Source organism: Etheostoma cragini, chromosome 22, assembly GCF_013103735.1.
Source record: "Etheostoma cragini isolate CJK2018 chromosome 22, CSU_Ecrag_1.0, whole genome shotgun sequence".
NCBI classification, from domain to species: domain Eukaryota; kingdom Metazoa; phylum Chordata; class Actinopteri; order Perciformes; family Percidae; genus Etheostoma; species Etheostoma cragini.
In genome coordinates this window covers 15,353,809-15,373,612 of record NC_048428.1, presented here as the reverse complement: position 1 = coordinate 15,373,612, position 19,804 = coordinate 15,353,809, and the positions used below count along the sequence as shown (strand labels likewise).

The window sequence follows — 19,804 nt, the reverse complement described above, 5'->3', positions numbered from 1 at the left end:
GCCCATTTGAGCCGGGCTTGATCGCAGCATCCATCTAGTGAACTTAAAAGTGAGCAAAGAGCATAAGGGCAGTCAGCAGAATGTCAGATTTGTGGCGATATTTTTAGTTTATTGATCTCCATTGAGTGGTGAATTTATTTATGATGTAAGGCATAACAGAACATATGCATATATAGTTTACTTAAGGTATGTGTTTTATCTATCAATGTTATACATTTATTCATAATATATTGCAACGATTTTTTAGGTTTGACTAAACATTACCTGTCGAGTGGCTGCAGTGTCCACCTTGGCCACACTGGGGCACTCCAGACCCTACCCATGTTCCTCCCTCTTGTGCTAGAAAATTTGCACTCACTCACTGAGGCTTTTCCACAATATCATGTTAGTGGAGGCGCAAATGATTGCTCAGTAATAGCTAAAGGATGCTGCAATAGATTTTTACCATTGACAATGAATGGAGTCTGAGAATAGGCTTATAGCACTATCCAAAGCACGGACTGAATGGGTCAGTGATATTGTGAAGAATAATCATGTCATCAAATATGTCTGTGATGCTTATATGCTGTTTTTGAGAAAGGGGCGTGTAAAAGAGATTCAAGCTCAAGAATGAGTTAGAAGGAACTATATTTTAGGTTGCATACGAAGAAGACAGCTATTAAGAAGTGACCCAAATTGTAATGCAAATACTAAAGGACAGGTGGTTTGGATGACAATCATGAACTGTGTTGGGAAACAAAAAAAAAACAACCTAAGTCTTGTCTGATTTAATCTGCAGAATTGAAACCATTTCCATTCTATAAAGCAACTTGATTAACAGGGGGAACTTTCAAAGAGAGGCCCCCTTCATGTACCTGTTGGCAAATACTGAACAGCAACCGCACAACCATTATGTTAGCTGGTAACAAATTGCTCATATGCACCCAATTTAAGCAGCGCTCCAAAAGCCAGAGAGCCCTTGTTATCCTGTGCCTGGTAGCCTACCTGACATGTGTATGAGACCGCCTATCTATCTTACAGTGCTAGACAGCTTGGCTCTCCAGCAGGGGGGGAAATGGAAACTGTGTGAACAGGTAGAGGAGGACTTTATTAACCACTCAGCAGTTTGTGACCCGGAAAACCCAAATTACCCCAAAACCCTCTCGTCTGCGCGGCCAGGGACACAACTGTGGTGCTAAGGGAGCTCTTAATCGGCCCCAGATGGGAGGCCTGCTCTTGATCGCAGACAGTAGCTGACCTAGCCAGGCTTCATGATCCTTAAAGCACCCCCGCCCCCTTACTTTTTTTAATTTCACCTCTGCCACCACCAGCCCCTGTTAGACCCACTTTATAGACAACAATATGTGTGTATAAAAGAGCTTTTTTTACACAGGAATCTGTGGGAGCGTTTATGTCATGATGGTGTGCTGCAAATGGAAATGATGGTCTTTTAATATAAGCGAGCCAGGATGGAGGGAGGAGGGAGATGTCTAGTAAAATGAATCTTCGTTTTGTGATAAAAAAAAAAATGAAATGTAGCTAATACCACCTCCCAGTTCAGTGCAATTAACGTCAGTTTGAATAATGTGTTTTTGGATTTATGTTGATATAGATCCCTTGTGTTTATTATGGTACTGATTTCAACTGGATTAGCCAAATGTAATCTTTTTTTCTGTGCGCTTTTTCTGTCAGGGCATCAGGGCGCGTATTTTAGAGACCTTTGTGATGCTCTTCCTGCTGGCTTTGCTCATCCTGGGCATTGTGTGGGTGGCATCAGCACTCATTGACAATGATGCAGCCAGTATGGAGTCACTCTACGGTAAGTTTTTAAAAGATTTTATGTCGTCTGCGCTTGTAAATCTCTTGTTTTCTTTGAAACTCGGAGGAACAAATTTGGAAAGGTGCTTTTTCACTTCTGGCAGAGCTTTGGATGAGAAGATTAATATCCCTGTTATGTCTTTGCAATAACTATGAAGCTTGATGCCCAAGTTGGTTAGCTTAACCTAACTTAGCATAAATGCTGGAATCAAGTAAACAGCTAGTTTGACTCACTCCACAGCAGAGATGGCAAAAGAACTCACTTCCCGTACTCAAGTAGAAGTATAGATACTTGTGTTAAAAAAATACTCTGGTAAAAGTAGAAGTACTGATTTAACTTCTTTACTCAAGTAAAAGTAACAAAGTACAGGCTTGGAAATGTACTTAAAGTATAATAGTAAAAGTAGTCTTGCAAATGACAAAGCTACCAGGTGTGTCTGTTAGAACACGGACGGAGACAACTTCTCTCTTTTGAAGCTTTTTTACAATCAAGCAACAGGACAAACCTGGGCATGGCTCTGCTATGGCTGTGTGTTCGTGTGTGGTTATTAAGTGGAAAATAAATAACATTGAAAAGGCTACCATACACAATGCAAATGAATCATATATGCTAGTAAATAACAATAAACCCACTATTAATGACATTATCCTAATGCAGTGTAACTGTAGCATGTAAATAATGCACTTAAAATACAAACGTGAGCAAGGGCGTTCAACAATCTCCATTATGAATCAGCCAGGTGTAATCTGGGTAACAGGTGAAGAACACAAACAACAACATCAATAGCTAACTTTAAGATTGCCAGAACTATAGGCTAGTACAACAACAGGCTTAAATGAACTGACAACATACTGTAAGTTGTACGACTTACAGTTCTCAAGGACTGACACACACAATCTCAGCTGATTATCCCCCGGGCAGCTAGTCTTTCTTTTCTCTCACTTTTTCTGTGCGCGCCCGCTCGTGGTGTGAGGCGCGGGTCGACGCTATTCTCTGACAAGCAGTCACAATCAAACCTGAGAGACGACCTTTTGTACAAAACTAAAGTTACGAGACAGTTTTGTAAAATGTAAAAGGAGAGTACCAAAATTCGTGTTAAAATGTAAGAAGTAAAAGTAAAAAGTTGCCAAAAAAATAAATAGTAAAGTAAAAATATCTGAAAATCTACTTGGGAACAGTAACAAAGTATTTGTACTTTGTTACTTCCCATCTCAGCCCCACAGTTCAAAAATATGCCTACCAGCACCTCTTAAGCTCAATATAACACATTATATATAGTTTGTTTAATCCCTTCACACATGAAAAAAAGGCAATTTGTGGTTTTGGTAGGAGTTATGTGCTGGAACTAATTCTTGTGTATTTCCCAAAATGTTAAACTGTTTTCTTTCCATAATTTATTAATTCAATATATTTGTTGTCTGTAGATCTTTGGGAATTTTACCTTCCATACCTCTACTCCTGTATATCTCTGATGGGAGGACTGCTTTTACTCAGTAAGCCATTTACTTTCACTAAAAGAAAACCTTAATATTATTGTTGATGTGTTGAGCTACCATTAAATTAAAATTGCTGAATTATTCCACCTTATTGTGGTTAAACAATCACACTGTTTTCTGTCACATGTATAGTGTGTACTCCTGTGGGATTGTCCAGGATGTTCACCATCATGGGCCAGTTACTAGTCAAGCCAACAGTAAGTAATCAGAATTTATGGTTGTTCAGTAAATGGTTTGGTCAGTAGAAATTTAGAACTAGCTGAAAGAATACGGAGTTGAACTTGAATGTTCAGACTTGAAGCCACTTTGCTCCTCCATTTGGATAAATGTCTGCCTCAGTCGGCCATTTAAATGTGCGACAGTGGACTACAAATACATCACCAACTCATCCTCCCATCTGCCATCTCTCCAGTCCCACTTTGAGCCTAATTATAACCCATTTCATCTCTTCCTCCTCTGCTCCTTCCCTTCAGATCCTGGAGGACCTGGATGAGCAGATTTACTGCATCCATTTGCAGGAGGAAGCCCTTCAGAGGAGATTAAACGGTATGTCTGTGGAAGACGTGTTGGCACATTATAGACTAGGGGAGGGGTTGGCTGCCCTATTGGGTGTGATGGAGTGTGCCACACTGGAATCAATTAGCATTGAAAATTCAGCCACACACACTTATGCACTGGCAAAAAATCCACACACACTCGTCAGCGGCCTTTCCCCACCGCCGTCTCACTCATAACTTTCTGCTAAAGGGCAAAGCAGCCACATGGCAAGGACCATATTTTATGTTTAGGAAGTTTTTAAGGATCCATTTAGGACATTTCAGGGTCACTGTCACTGCTGATGAAATGATTGCCTCATTTAATGTCAGTCCTAGAATGGTAGTTTGGGTAATAGGATGGAATTCATTTCCATCCATCTTTTACAAGAACTTTTGGCTTGGTCCTGTGGACATTAGATCCAAATTTCAGTTTTCAAACTTCTGAAAGGAGACAAGGAGCCTTGTGCCGTTCTCTGGACTTGGGGCACAAAGGGAAGTTTAAAGAGTTTAAGGATGGTGAAGATTATTTTTTTTTAGCCTGCATTTCCTTTTCATGTCCATCCCTCTGTGTTACCAAATTCCTTGTTTGACGTTGAATAATCTCAAAAAGCAGGAAGTATTTGGGCCAAATTCCAAAACCTACTTTAATATTAACTCAAGCACGCAACCAAGTGTACAGATGCGAGTAAATAAAGAGGATGAACATCTTTTCAAACCCGGAGGTAAGGGAGATTGCTCCTAGATTAAGCATGTTTTCGAATGCCACACCGGCCACCTTTATAGACTGCCACCAATGCGTATGGTTCCTTCAGGCTTGTTTCACACTGCCCTGCTTTGAACTAACTGATAGAATAATTGTAATCTGTTCCTTATCTGCTCCAACACTGTTTGATCTTTACAAGTCTCTGGGAGGCAAGAAAATAACTGTGGTCAACATCTTAATGTGCGCACTGAGGCCAGGCTGCAATCCACTTTTGCCTGTTCTAAAAGTTGGGAATTGGAGAAAAAGGAGGATGTTGACATGAATTATTTTATGCACACACTGTATGCACATGCACACGCTCAACGTTTTATGCTCACACATAGGTGAAACTGAAGGCTAGAGTGGTGTCCCTTTGATCTGCTGAGCTCGCTGAGTAGACTGCAGTTCAAGAACAGTTCACAGGACACACTCCAGAGGCGAGCAATGTTGTCTTCTTGCTTCACCTGTGTGCACTTTGCATCTAAAAGATTATACTCTATTCTGTGTTTGCAGATGTGGCCTGTTGAGCCACATCAGCTGATGCATCAATGTTTATTTACATGTCTGGCCCTTTTGTTCTCCTCTCTCTACATGTAATGACATTGTTGATATTTTAATCTTACAGATCAGAAGGTTACGACATAAATTGACTGATTGGACACGTCTGTTTTTCTTGTCAAGGGTATGATGAGCCTACTTTTTAGAGACATGCCCCTAGAACGATGAGATAAACTGCTGACACTTAATTTATGAGTATACATTTGTACAATTTACTTACAAAATCTCGCACCCGTTCTTTACTGATTTTAAATGTATTGAGTCTTGAAGTTTACAAATGTTATAGACATCCAAGAAAAGAGGTCAATTTTGAAGATGTGTTTTTAGCAAAAATGCCAAACCTTGCAGAAAGCAATAATTACATTAAAGGTGGTGCTTATGTTTGAGTTGGAGAATAGTGTGCAACTGGCCTTGCTTGTTGAATCTTCTATGCTGTAAGATCTTTGTTTTGTCTGTACCTCAAAGTACTTAAGTACAAAGGGAGCTTCCAATTATTGCCTGCAAATTGTATCCAATTAAATATCCATTGTGCTTCTTATTCTTTGGGTTATTAGCTTAGACGATATTGTAAATGTGCAATCTAGTGAGTACATGAATGTTAGGGATGAGAATCTCTGGGCACCTTTCGATCCGATTCAGAGGCCAAGAATTTGATTATATACATTTCAATGCGTGATTTAATTAAAATAAGCATTTGAGTTTGTTAGATTTTGACATATGCAGTATTTCTTTTAATGAAGAGGCGCAGTCATGTTAAAAGGTGGATAATTGGCTTCTTAGAACATGAAACAGGAGGTGGTCAGATGTATTGTGATAAAGTAGATGAACAGCCTTTATGTCTTAGATCGTGTGTGTGTGTGTGTGTGTGTGTGTGTATGTGTATGTGTGTGTGTGTGTGTGTGTGTGTGTGTGTGTGTATATATAAAAATACTTTTGTTTGTTTGTTTGGCCATTTTTGTGTTTTGTCTTTCTTCACTTCTGAACTCTAAGTTTCAGTCACTCTGTATTCTGAATTGTACTTGTCTGGAGACAGTAACTTTTAAATAAAAATAAACACATACAAATTATTAACTTATCAGAATTGAGCATCGAATTGTGCTAGAGAGAATCGCGATGCATCTAAAAAAAAATTCCCCAACCCCTAACAACTGTACTGCAGTACAGGCACTTTGGCATACACATTTGTCCACGCTGCCCTCTTAAGACCCTGATCTGCTGTTAGCAGAGCAACTGAAGGCCTGTCCAGATGCTATGTGCCACAATGACCTTGCCAGTGCCTCTGTTGTCTCAGCATGGTGTTTAGCATATGTGTGGATGACGTAATTTTTCGGCTGTGGTGAAGGTTGGAGAGGATATGTTGAATTACTCTGGGCCTTCCTGGCTGCCAGAAGCCTCACTCAGCATCTCTGCCTTGCTGTAACTCAGTCTTTACCGTGATGCTGCCAGCAGAAAGAAAAGGAGGATATATTTAACTCCAGTTTAGAGTGATGCCATTAAAGATACTGCAGTTGAAATTCTCCTGGTTTCCTCCACAATCCTAAACAAGGGATTATATTGATCTTTGTCTTTAGATTTGCATTTTTCATAATTTGATTAATGATTTATCTGTCCTGGGTGACTGGTAAGGCCATGTTTAGATATGTTATGCATAAAGGTTATAGACTGGTTAATTTGCGGCTGAGCAGATTTGGCTACCCCGAGGCATAGTGTTCTGTTCATCTTTGGAGAAAAAGAGCCGTTGAACTGTCCGTGACATTTCCTGTTTTGTTGTGACTGCATTTGCTCGGAGGGTTCAAACTTTCCCCTGCTTAGATCCTGGAACAGGTATCTGCGAGGGCACAGACAAGACTGTTAACCCTCTCTCCCTGTCTATCTCACCTCTTTTGCCTACTTAAACCCATCCAGACAGGGCGTGTCATAATAACAGAGGAGAGAGATTTGTTTGATCAAAGTGATTGGTCCTTCACTCCTGTAACAAAGATGAAAGATGGTATTTTTATTGCACGCTAGTAACGGTGTAACACTGAACTAATTGGTCTTGATCTGCCAATCACCCCAGGGGATGCAAATGGATACTCTTCCACTAAGGCTCCTAGGGGCCTCTAAGCTAGAGCGTCAAGCTGGAAGGAAAACAGAGTAAAATAGATAAATTAGCCTTAAATGAGCCGGCCTTGTGGTTTTCCTGGAGAATCCCTTGCTGTCTTCATTTAACCAGTTGTGGCATGTGCTAGACAGCTCCTGACACAAGAGATTATTTTTTACTTGTTTGAGATCACATTGTTATGTTCTGAGCAGCATTACTTGTTAGGATTACTTAATAAATATAAATCAAATACCATAAGCTGAGGTAAGACAGTGAGGAGTTAAACTATTCTTAATTAGGATATCATCTTATATTCTTTTGCTGATTTAGTGTATGAGAATTTTCTAAAAATAGTGTTTTCCAACTGAATCAAGAGTTTGAGTTGTCTGGCATATACAGTATACATGCCACTCGTAGTAGTAGTAGTAGTAGATTTAGTATCTGTTAAAACAACATTAGAGCTGAAACAATTAGTTGATTGACAAAATGTATTGACTATTTTGATAATCAATTAATAATTGTGGGTTATTTAATCAAGCAAAACAAATGTTGGTTCAAGCTTCTCAGATATTACATTTTTTCCTTGTTTCTTCTTTTCTTCTGTGTTTTCTATAATTTAAAATGGAATAACTTTGGGGTTTGGACTGTTGAAGATGACACAACAAGACTCTCAGAAGTATTGATTGGCATTTCTACAATTCTGTTGACATTTCATAGACTTGAATAATTTTGTGAAAATATCTGCAGATTTATCGACAATGAAAATGCAGTCCTTGACAACATCTTATTATGCAACTTGTTTAATTAATATTAATGGTTTCTGTTTCCGCAGGATCGTCCTCATACACCTATACTCGAGGGTGCTTTACTCACCAGCTAAACAAAGAACTTGACTATTTTCGAAATCAGAGAAATAAATTAGGTAAGTATTTGTATTATGTGAAGGGGCTGATAAATTCTGTTTAGACCTTGAATTACCATGGGAATATATGCCAAGAAGTTAGCTTTTTACATATTGCTGACAGGCAGCCGCTTTCTCCCTGTCTGCCTTAATTTTCTAATTTGGACTTGGACCAGAACTGCCTGATAATTTTCCATCCATTTTAGGATATTATAAATGAGGCCTGAGCCTTTTGGGGAGCAGGGTTGGGGGAGGAGAGCACAAAGGCACTTAGGATATTGGACAAGATGCAAACTTTATATTGTAGCAAGCCTTTTAGTGATGTCATTAATTTAGAAGGATGGTGCATATAAAGTGCACTTGGCAAACTTCTCGGGCATGCAGGGTGTGTGCACTTTGAGAATAAGGAGGACTAACAAGGTTGGAAAAAGAGAAAGAAAGTCAATATGGCAAGGACTAAAGGGCAGTCAGATACACATTGCAGGGTACTGTGGATGTCCATAATAGAAGAAATAGTGCATGTGGTCTACAAGCTGTCAGCAATGTCTACACACATGACTGATGAGCTGCTGAAAGAAGAGGAAGATGGAAGACATAAACTTGAAACGTTAAATCTGGCTTGGGAGAATGAGGCACGGTAGTCACACACACACGCACACACGCACACATATAAATCACAGAATTAATTTGGTTGCATTTCTTTTTCATCCAAGATTTATTATTGTTTCCACTAATTAAGGCAATGATGAGTGTGACTAATTAAAGAGGAAGAGCGTAATTTTTTAAGGTTATGAAAGGTATATTACCTAGAGGGGGGGGTGGTTACAATGAGGTGAGATTGTGTATGCTACACACACTCATATGTTTTACCAAACCATCTGTACAAACCCTGTAAATAAAGCCAGAGGGCTTAAGGTTTAAGTGTTTGTCTTTGATGAAGACATATTAATTAACTACTAGTGGAAAGTAGTTTGTATCTCTGAATCTCACAATTAAAGAGTTATTACATTTACTTCTTATGAGTAAAAACCTCTTACTTTGGCCCTCAGAGAGAAGAAAGAAAGCATCAGGTTGGGAGAAGAACTTGTTGTATCCCATGGTCATGCTGATCCTGCTCGCAGGAACGGTGAGTGCTGGGACTGACCTATCATTAAGCCCAAACTGTTTATGCATGGCGTATACAGCCTGGCTGGTGGCCATTGGGACAAACCCCATCCTCTTAACAGTTCGGAGTTTGGGTGTGGAAATTACTTTTGTTTAATAGCTGTTTAAGATTTGATTTTCAAAAGATTATAGTGTGGGGATGATATACATGCTGTTTGATACTGTTAGATGAGGCAGGAAGACCATGTGAGACGCATGGCACGTGCATCAAACAACCCCCACATTGTTCAGGTTTTGAGAAGCTTAATGTTGGAGCAGTTTACAATCACAAGATAGTTGTAATGCATTACCATACTTACGGATCAGCAAGGCCCCCAAAATTAAATTATATCATAATGGCGGATACTTTAGGGATTTGATTAATGTTTTTATAATTTAACATGTGTAAACAAATCTTTTTCTTCCTCTCTTTATGCAGACAATCTCAGTTATTATGGTGGTATTGAATATCCTATACCTTTTAGTGGATGAGACTGCCATGCCCAAGGGATCCACGGTAAGCCTACTGTCTAACCTAAGTACATTCTTACTTCACACACATACATACACACACCCAGAATGTAAACTGCATAAGAGCTTGCCTATCAGACCTGCCATGTTGCTGGCGGAGACATAAATCAAATTCTGGATATGCTGAGATGCTTGTAAAGAAAAGGCATGACCAGATGTTAATCAGGCTTGAACCTCGTGCCTTTGGTTTTGTTTTGGAAGCTCATTGGAAATCATTTCAAAGCAGTGTGAAGATTCAGTGAGTTTGCTACTTGTCTCAAGTCCACAGTTGGTGACATAAGCTGCTTTTCCTCCCTCCTGCAAAGGCAGACAAGGCCAGGTTAAGGGCTCTTACTGTGAGGCAGACAAACTGAGTGTGTAATGGCTCTCAGAGATTCTCATCTCTGCCTAACGTGCAATGTGTTTTAAGCTCTCCTTATCTGCAGTGACAGAGGGGCATGCATGCATGTGCTTGAATGTGTGTGCTTTTGTGGTTGCATTCTTGTCTGAGAGGGGGCAACATAATGTATCCTATTTCTCCCTCATTTAATTTTGCATCTCTCGCGGGCAACTGACAGAGCTGCCCTCGACATTCCAATTATTTTATTGAGCAGAGATGTTTTCTTTGGCATGACGCGTCACAGAAAATCCCCCAAATTACACTTGTCATGCAGCTTGAAGCTGTCCTACCTGACAGTGTGGCCCCACTAAATGGTTTATGCGTTTGTTGAGCTGGATGGATGCCACACCTCTGATCTCACAGCACTACAAGGGGTGGGGGAGTCTCGTCCTCCAAAACAATCAATACTTATGATACATCTATCCAATCTGTTATCCCCACCCTTCAGCTCCCGAACTCTCTGCCCCTCTAGCACAGAAATTCCCTTGCAGTTACCCGCACACTCTGTGGAAGGAGATAAGGACAGAGGACAGAATATAGCAAGAATTATAGAGACCGGCTGTCTGAGGTCTGGAGGAGGTACTAGGTGCCAAGAGACTGTGGGAAAGTCAAATGTATGTGTGTGTGTGTGTGTGTGTGTGTGTGTGGTGGGGGGGCAATGGAAGTGCCCTGTCAATGTTTGTCTTCCTTTCCTTCCAAGCGTCCCGCTGTAGTTCGTAGCATACTGAGCAGTGCCCCAATTGCCTTTTAAAGAGCAAATGATGGAGGTGGAGAAGGATGATGAGGATCTAGGGGAGAGGTAAGAAAAGAACAGGGAGGAGAAGCAGGTGGATGAGATGAGGAGCAGAGATGCTGTAGAAGCAACAAGGGGAAGGAGGGCGGGGAACTGGAGCTGCCTCTGTCAAAGGACACTTTTTTTACAGCTTGATGAACAAGCACTAAGAGGGACCAATAAAATTGTTATTGCAGGCTCTTCTCTTGGGTAGCCACAACATTTGACACTGTATTTTATAAAATGGACAATTAGCTGCAACTGGACGGCAATTGTCACCTCACTAAAGTTGCCCTTCTCACACAAACTCACATAATTGCACCTTCAGACTTCCCCTTACAAGCTTACCTTTGCTATGATCTTTCAACTTTTGTGAGTGAAAGTGAATGTAAAAAAATATCCATGCTGGCTATGATAATGTGAATTCATCTTAAAATCTACAGCCATGATGCTATAAGGTTAGCACCCAGCAGAACTAGAGGGAAAGGTTAAATTCCATTTCAGGTAATATATCAACATGTCATCACACTGCTCACTATATAGTATATTATTTAAAACTAAATATGAGAAAATGATTCCTGCACAATTTGACAATATGGTCTTACAGTGAGAGTGAATGTACCTCTGGGACTACTGTTGTACTACTCTTTGGCAATAAATGTCTAGCTCTACAGTGAAAAAAAATAAATTGATAAATGATGTTGACATTTTTATGGCAAGAGGAATAGGATTTAAATATGTGAGACTAAAAAAATAGATAGCACAACTCATAATTGCTTGAACTACTTCAATGAATAAAGATACAGCCTCAATATGGTGGGGTTTGAGCAAACCGTATGTCCAAATGTGTCTTTGAAATCTCTTTCCGATGATTCAGACATCTAGAAGGAAATATATAAAGGAATGGATTTATATTTATAACAGTACCACCAACCTCCAAATTTAAAACAAAGTCATTCTGACTTGAGTGCCATCTTGGACGTTGTAGATGGCGTCAGCATAGCAGTTTTTTTTTCGTTCATTATACTTTAGGGGCAAATGGTCATAATTGGATCAATAAGTCAATGCTAGTGTGGTCAAAAAAAGATAAGATGTAGCCCCCACCAAAAAAAAAAAAAAAAAAAAGGCAATGGAAAAGTACGGCTTAAGTTGTTGATAATGAAGACTTTAGTTCAGAACAGATGCATTTACTGTAGGGTAGTTCCCACTCAAACATCCAGACCCCTTTAGAACTCTGTACCTGAAGTTAGTGGCACCTTTATATATTATATTTACTGTGTTTTTATCACTGCTTCCTTCTCCTCGTTAGATGTGGGATAGCCGGGGGAATTATGTGGTGTGGATGATGGTTAGGAGGGGTAGTGAGTGAGAGTTACAACTATGTGAAAGGTAGAAGAGAAGCATTAAGATATCTCCTGGTTACCTTAGCTTTCCATGTTTAAATGAATTAAGTCAAAAATACAATACAGGGGGACACCTGAGGTCAAATGGTCAGGACGTCAGGCACAGTCATCTGTGTTAATACGACACTGACAACCTCGCCAGCGTTCAGGTATTGCAAGGTGTTAATCTTACAAACAACAAATGCAATGTGTCTGCTGAAATAGCCATGGCAGGCAGCACAGGCAAATTTACCAGCCCCCTCAACACCGAGCCCTCCCTTTCTTTGACACACAAACACACACTCCATCACCCTCCATGCTACTGGAATGAAAAGAAGAGTTGAAAGGAGGCGTACTGTGAAAGCTAGCTGTCCTTAGTGCGCGCATGCACCCATATTGCAAGTACACACGCACAATCTTAATGCATGCCCACCCTCCCTCCATTAATAAATTACATCAGATGCTGTCTGCTAATTCCCTGTGTGAGACAGAAAGAGCACTGCACCATGGTTCTGCAGTAAGCTCCCAGGGATGAAAGTTGCATAAAAAGGCATGAAACAACATGCCAGGCTTTCCTTTTCTTCTTAGGCTCTTTTACAAAGCAGGACAATCAAGGTGGATTTGGAAAAAATAAAATAATAAACTAAAAACAATCTCTAAATACTCTAAATACATACTGTGCATTTGTGCAAGAATAGCAAATACTAACTGTATATAAGCATTGCACATTGATGCCATTCATTAGTATGGCAAGGTGCTGTATTTGAAATGCATTGCTATACAAATAAACTATACATTGAATATATGTAAGCATTGTACAGAAACCGGATACAGGATAGGAGTATTGTACTGTAGACTATGTAACGATTGGGAATTAACTGTATAGTTGTAACAACATATACTTTGTCTGCATATGATTATCTACAATATAAAAAATGGACATAGTTTTTAGGCAGTTTTTAAACAACTTAAGATAAGTTAAATAAGTTACTTATTTAATGTAAAACTTGTATAAGTTGGAAGTGAGCAGTCTATGGACATCATTTTTAGTACTGTAGATGCCCCATACAATACACTGATCCTTTGGAGAATCAAACCCGGTGCCAAGTTCGACAAAATCAAATATTTATCATTTGGCTACACAGATGTTTGGTATGTTCAGCATATGTAGATTTATGTCTCTTTCCTTCTCCTGTTTCAAAAGGCCTCAGGGCTTTGGGGGTTCGGGGGGGGGGGGGGGGGGGGGGGGGGGGGGGGGGGGGGGGGGGGGGACGCTAGTGTTTGCTGAAGTATTTGTTTTGTTGTTTTTATGTTTTTGGCTTGCTTTCAGCCTGTACACTCTTCTTACCGTAAGCAATGTTCCGTTTTTGTTTGAACACCTGTTCACATATTGTATGATCGACAGTGATTTGAAAAGAGCCTCTTTCATCTTGTTCCATTCATTACTTAGCCAATTTGATTCTGTCTTTCTCAAGTGGGGAATTTCTTCATGCACCACATACTTACTTTGCAGGATTTCTACAATGGCATGTGGATGCAACTGCCTGCTTGTCATTTCCCCTTTTCATTTTTTGTGATGTGTTGATATAAGTTTGGTGTGTGAGGACATTAAATAACCTAGCTTTCTGTCTGTGTCTTCATCTACCAGGACCGAGGCATTGGGAACACCTCTCTTTCCACATTTGGTGTGGCTCAGGCAGTGTTGGAGATCATCCTCATATTGTATCCTTTTTGTGCCCCCCCCCTTTGTCTGTGGCCAAAGTAGTATGCTCCATGGCCAAGAGCAACATTGTCAAGCCTGCTTTGTTTACCAAGGACATAGTTCAGCCGGACACCTTCCGGAAGACATGTTGTGCTGTTTCATCACCTATTATCAAAGCTGAAAAGGTGCAGACTTGGGATACTTAAAAAGACAACTCAATGAAGCTGCATTGCTACTAGCAGAGAAGTGTTTTTGGTCCTTGATTGATTTTCTCAACAGCTACTTGATGGTGTCCTCTGTTGTCGGCTTCTACAGCCTGAGAGTCTTTGAGGGACTAACTCCCAGAAACGATGACACAACCATGACAACGGTAAAGATGTGATGGAAGGAGAGGGTGTGGGGTGAAGTGGGGCCAAGGGTGCCAAGATTACTCCTAAGGTGCTGATCTGTTTGGGACCCCCTGTGTTTTTTCTATTCCCTCTTTTTCCCCCCTTTTCTCTCCCGCCTTCCTCTCACTCTGAACTCCTACTGCTCACTAATGTTTTCCTCAGGGCCTCCTCAATGGCTTTAGTTGATCTGTCCAATATTTGTTTGTTAGTTGCGCAAACATTGGCAAAGTGCAATCCCCTTTCTTGTACATCAGAGGGAGAGTGGGGGTTTTGGAAGGGGGTGGCGGATGCGTGCTCTGTTTGGCCCATTGCGGTACCTATTCACTTGGTAATGAGTTTGGGAGTGGTAAGGCTTGTTAACTAGCCATGACGCTCCAGTGAAAGGGCTTGAAGGGACAACAGAGAGAACCTGGTAATGAGCAACTTCAGAAGTACTGATTGTACAATATGTGGAACCAATTTAACATTAAGTGGTGTGTGCGTCTGTCTTAGCTAAAACTGTTGGTGCAATGGGTTCTCTTTTTTCACGTCTCATAACTGTACATTACGTGCTTGAAAGATCTGAAGTTTCATTATCTGTTGATTTGTAGATCATTGGTTGCTGTGTGTCCATCTTGGTCCTGAGTTCAGCCCTGCCAGTAATGTCCAGAACTCTAGGTGAGTGTGTGTACAAATTAAATGTTTAAAGTAACATTTTGCTATCTTTGGACATAGCCATACTAGCTGTTTTTATGATTAGCAAACTGCCTGCTGGCTATAGCTTCACATTTAGCAGAAATAGTGTCACTTCTTATCGTATCGATATTTAATCTAACAATTCTTAATGAGAATAAGCATACCAGTATTTCCCTAACTATCAAACCATTTCTTTAAGAGAAATGTAGTTTGAAATGAATTTTCAGAGATGTCATCACAACATAAGAACCAGATTTAGTAAATGCCCCTCCCCCACAACAGTCAGATGCCACCAACAGCAGACCATTAAGTTTTGCAAGAATTCTCCTAGGGTTTCCCATAGTGACATTAGAAAGAGTGCAGGGTGAAGGAGTAAAAATGACAGGAGTAGCACAATCACAATGGCACTAATAAACATGCAGAGTGCGGAGCACAGCTGTTCAAATAGCACTACTTTGTGCGTATTTGAATGTGTGTGTGAGAGAGACCAACAGAGTGGGTAAATGGGACGGAGCGGAGCAAGCATACAGTGACTCATTGGGAGCTTTACAAAATATCAACAGGTTCTGCTTTGTGACGCTGAATAGATTAAAAAGGAATAAATGCATGAGACAGAGTTGAAGAGAGAAGGCCTCCCAGCTAAAGAAAAGACATGTGGAGAGTTGAGTGTGACAAAGTGTGATGTTAGGAGACAAGAAAGGGTTTTGTGTCTTGATGTGAGGTGTTTTTTGTGCATGTCAATGTGGGAAACATACACTGTATAAGAGAAAGGAAAACTGTACCACGACACAAAAAGTATGCTACAGTATGTCTGTTTTTCATACTATAATGACAAATAGTGTGTTAATTTGAATAAACTGAATACTGTACAATCACCAGTTTCCAAACAGATGATGGTTGTTTGGAAACTTTAAATGGAAAAGCTGGTTAGGTTTTTAAGTTGAGTAGTTGCACTTTATCAATTAGTTTAGGCGTGTTAACTTGGGCACCATGGAGTTTAATTTTCATTAATGTGACATTGTGTTTACTCAGCTTTATAGAGAGTTTCAGCTTATTGTTGGTATCTGGCCTGCAACTTAACTATTTTGTTGTATTGCATACATTTTTATACTGCGTGTTTGCGCTCCTTCTCCTTGTGTGCAAATATGGTGTAAAAACCAGTGGAGAACTATATAAGTGAAGGACAGGTATGTGCATGGGCCTTAAAATATTGACAAAGCTTTTTACATGGAAACAAATTTTGAATATGACATATTGAAAACCGCTTTTAAAACATTGACACAGTAGCTGTTGTTACTAGCCATTATGATAACATTTGTAGTCGCTTCATTGATTTTAAAGTCTTGTTACTTGAACCTTGCATACACCCTTCGCCGGGTTCCTCTTTTGCTCAAAATAAAAATGTATGGGCTTTATTTTTTACAATGTCTGCAGAGATAATGCTAATTTATAGCCTATTGTACTAATACATTTAACTTCTGTGTTCACCTTGCTATCATAACTGCATCACCACAAAAAAACAAACAAAAAAAAACTGATGTGCCCATTACAGCTTGTAGAGTAGTGGGAGGTAAAAAGTCCTTAGTTGGTTCTTTCGTTTTTGATAGAATGTTGTTGCTCCTTTTTGTAAAAGCAATCGGTCAAAGATATATGCCTTTTATGTTGTGTTTTCTAGATCGTTTCATAGCCAGATGCAGGCGTGATAACTATGCCAGTAGCCTCACACATTAAGTGTTGCTCACATATACAAAAAATAATCTCACTGCCATATTGTCCTGATGAATCTGCCTTTGCTCCTTGGATGCATGCTAATGTCTCCAGCTCTGCCACTGTACTCCTGACATTTCAAATGTCAAGCATCTTTTTACCCCCCAATTAGATTTTCTCAAATTACTAAACCAAGATCAAAACCTTTGGCATTAGAAATGGACTCGACCAGATCGCAGTGGCAAGCTGTATCGACTGGGGTCTCCATCATCTCTCCCCCCGTCTCTTCACAGGCAATTTTGTAAAAGGTCCTTGATGCTTGCAAACTGCTTACTGCGGCTGTAAATACATCTCTCCAGACACTAAATCGCTAGCCCAATCTAATTGACAACAGAGGTTGTGAAGATGTTACAGGAGAAGTTGAATGTCTAAAGACTCGTGCCTCTCCAGTGTGCCGCATCTGAATCTAATTTCTGGATACAAATGACTGAAATGGCTGTGGTGCATACATTTAATTTATTGATGTGATAATCTCCTTAGTCACTGTTGCATATAAAATTAACAAATCAAAAAAGACACATACCATTGGTAAATTAAATAAAATTGTACACATCGGGTTATTGAAAGCTTAATTATAATCCCCACATTATTTCATTATTCGATGGCACAGCTGGCCCATCCTCAAGGTAAAGTGCAGAAATACCCGGATTGGCAGGCCAAAATGGATAAGCAGGAAAACAATAGGGCGTTGAAGGCTTTCCAGACACCGTGCAATCAGCTGTGAAAGATGGTTTAAAAATGGGCTAGCAGTGTGGAGCTAAGAGAAGCCTACAGAAGAACCCACTCCTTTATCTCTGTCTGAAAGTCCTGGGAGAGAGATGAAGTCCACCTGCGTACCACCTTTGCTGCTATACTTAGTCACCCATCCTTCCATATTCTACAGGGAACAGACCTTACAATATTGCTAACCGAGACCCGGCCAAGGGATGAAAATAAGCATAAACCTTGCAGTGCAGTGGATCAGCGGTTGTTTGTTTAAGCCAGAGTGGATTTGTTTCTGTCTCTGTCAAAAAAGATACATAAACTTTGTTTTTGTTTTGATGACAGCATTGTCAGGCATTATCTATTAAAGTTAAACAGTAAAGAACAGATTGCTGTAAATATCAGGTACAGGTTAAGAGTAATCTCTATTCTATTGAAATTTGTCAGAAATTGTGCAACCCCTCAGCTTCGCGGAAACTTACTAGATTGTGCTTGTTTATTGTTTGAATAAGATATGTTGCTAGCTCAGTGGCTGACTCAGGTAGATGTGTGAACAGGTGACTGATTCTATGGAAGATATGGAGGGCAATCAATTACATTAATGGTCACAAAGTATAATATTTGTTTTTCCAGGCTGAGATTATACCTGTAACATACACACGTTTTTTTGTATGTAAGCCTCTCTTTTAAATTGGGTCTTTTTACTTGTGGACCACAGAATTTAGTTTATGAACACAATCTTGTCTAGGGGGAACTCTTTAAAATGAACTTGCTTTGTTTTCCCAGTTGTTTATTTTCTGGGATTTCCAACAATTTGGATTTGAGGAAAACATTTTGTTTCTTGGTTATCATAAATCATATATTAAGACTCAAAAAAGAGAGTCAAACTGAAACAGTAATTGTCATAATAGCTAGTCACAAATCCACCAAGACATTTAATTTTCTCAATGAGTGTCAACATGCTTTCTAACGCAGTTAATTGACTTGTCCTTCACAGGTATCACCAGGTTTGATCTCTTGGGAGACTTTGGGAGATTTAATTGGCTGGGAAACTTTTACATTGTCCTTTCATACAACCTGCTCTTTGCGGTCGTGACAACACTCTGTCTTGTGAGAAAATTCACCTCAGCGGTACGGGAAGAGCTTCTAAAGGCGTTAGGTAAATGTATCTATTTCTTTTTCATGTGTCTTGAGTGTTTCTAATCAGCACCTTTTTTTTAAATACTACAACAAACTAATTCCAGATTGCACCACATATTTTTTAATTGTTCTGCAAAGTTTAACAAACAATTCTTGCCTTTGATAATCTGGATGTTTTGTAGAATATGAAGCAAGCTATTTCATAATACCCCTTTGAGTAGTAAAATTCATACTTTTTTTTTTTTATCCATAAAGGTTTAGTCTGAAACATTGACAGCACCCACCTACTCTGTGGCTTTGGAGGTAGATAGTGTAGTGTCATCATGCTGTCGTCATGTACCTGGATTGACAAAATGGAAGAAATTGCAGCGAGAACCGCTGGGGGACTGACATGTGACAGAGGATGGGGCTAGTCTCAAAGGCTTTTGGTGACAGGCCCTGGATGTTTGATACACATAGGGTTAGAAAATGTCAGACAGAGGGACTGAGGGGGGAAAGCACATCAATACCTCTGTCTAAGTGAAAGTCTGAGTCTTTTAATGAGATTTCTCTGCCTTATCTCCCCCTGCCCAGGTCTGGATAAACTGCACCTGTCAAACAGCCCCACGGACCCTGAATCTGGGAAGCTCTCGGCAAACGGGCATCAGAAAACTCTGTGAAAAGGACGGACACACATACACACACACACACGAAAAGGATTGGAAGGAACTTAATAAACCCAGGCAGTGTCTGACTGATGCTGCAAATGGAGGCTGAGAGCAATTTAGCTTCGTGACATTCCATCCTCTATGTCTCGGATGGAAGCTGGGACAGAGCCAGGGATGAGACCGAGGAGTGAAATAAACTGGCATCACTGCAGTGACCTTGATGTTGACCATAACCGTGACTGTGACTGTGACTTTAAACCACCCATCTCTTGCCCAGCATTGCTACCTGTTTTTCTTTTAAAACCTCATCACCACTGCACTAGACAAAAGCAAGAGAGTAAAGCAGGTGAAACAATATGTTTTTCTACAACTCATGTCTAGCTAAAAGGCAAAGGGTTATTTTCCATCAACGTGCTTATTATCTGTATTGAGTATAATAAATAGACCCCCATTTCCAATAC

At 40.0% G+C, this 19,804-nt stretch overlaps 1 protein-coding gene across 4 annotated transcripts in view; it reads left to right on the top strand.

The window, feature by feature from the left end:
• The window catches only part of lmbr1 (limb development membrane protein 1), a 37,603-nt gene that overhangs the window by 12,632 nt on the left and 5,167 nt on the right, over window positions 1-19,804 (top strand). The window contains exons 6-18 of one of the 4 annotated variants that reach the window (XM_034862115.1): window positions 1,672-1,798; window positions 3,223-3,291; window positions 3,427-3,491; window positions 3,768-3,840; window positions 8,046-8,135; window positions 9,164-9,240; window positions 9,697-9,774; window positions 13,970-14,043; window positions 14,303-14,393; window positions 15,003-15,069; window positions 18,554-18,715; window positions 18,952-18,999; window positions 19,270-19,357. In XM_034862115.1, coding sequence (XP_034718006.1) covers window positions 1,672-1,798; window positions 3,223-3,291; window positions 3,427-3,491; window positions 3,768-3,840; window positions 8,046-8,135; window positions 9,164-9,240; window positions 9,697-9,774; window positions 13,970-14,043; window positions 14,303-14,393; window positions 15,003-15,069; window positions 18,554-18,715; window positions 18,952-18,962 — 984 coding nt within the window. In that variant the 3' untranslated portion in view covers window positions 18,963-18,999; window positions 19,270-19,357. Of the gene's footprint in view, window positions 1-1,671; window positions 1,799-3,222; window positions 3,292-3,426; window positions 3,492-3,767; window positions 3,841-8,045; window positions 8,136-9,163; window positions 9,241-9,696; window positions 9,775-13,969; window positions 14,044-14,302; window positions 14,394-15,002; window positions 15,070-18,553; window positions 18,716-18,951; window positions 19,000-19,269; window positions 19,394-19,804 lie in introns of those variants that run through there. The other 3 variants (XM_034862113.1, XM_034862114.1, XM_034862112.1) reach the window with 3 other exon arrangements.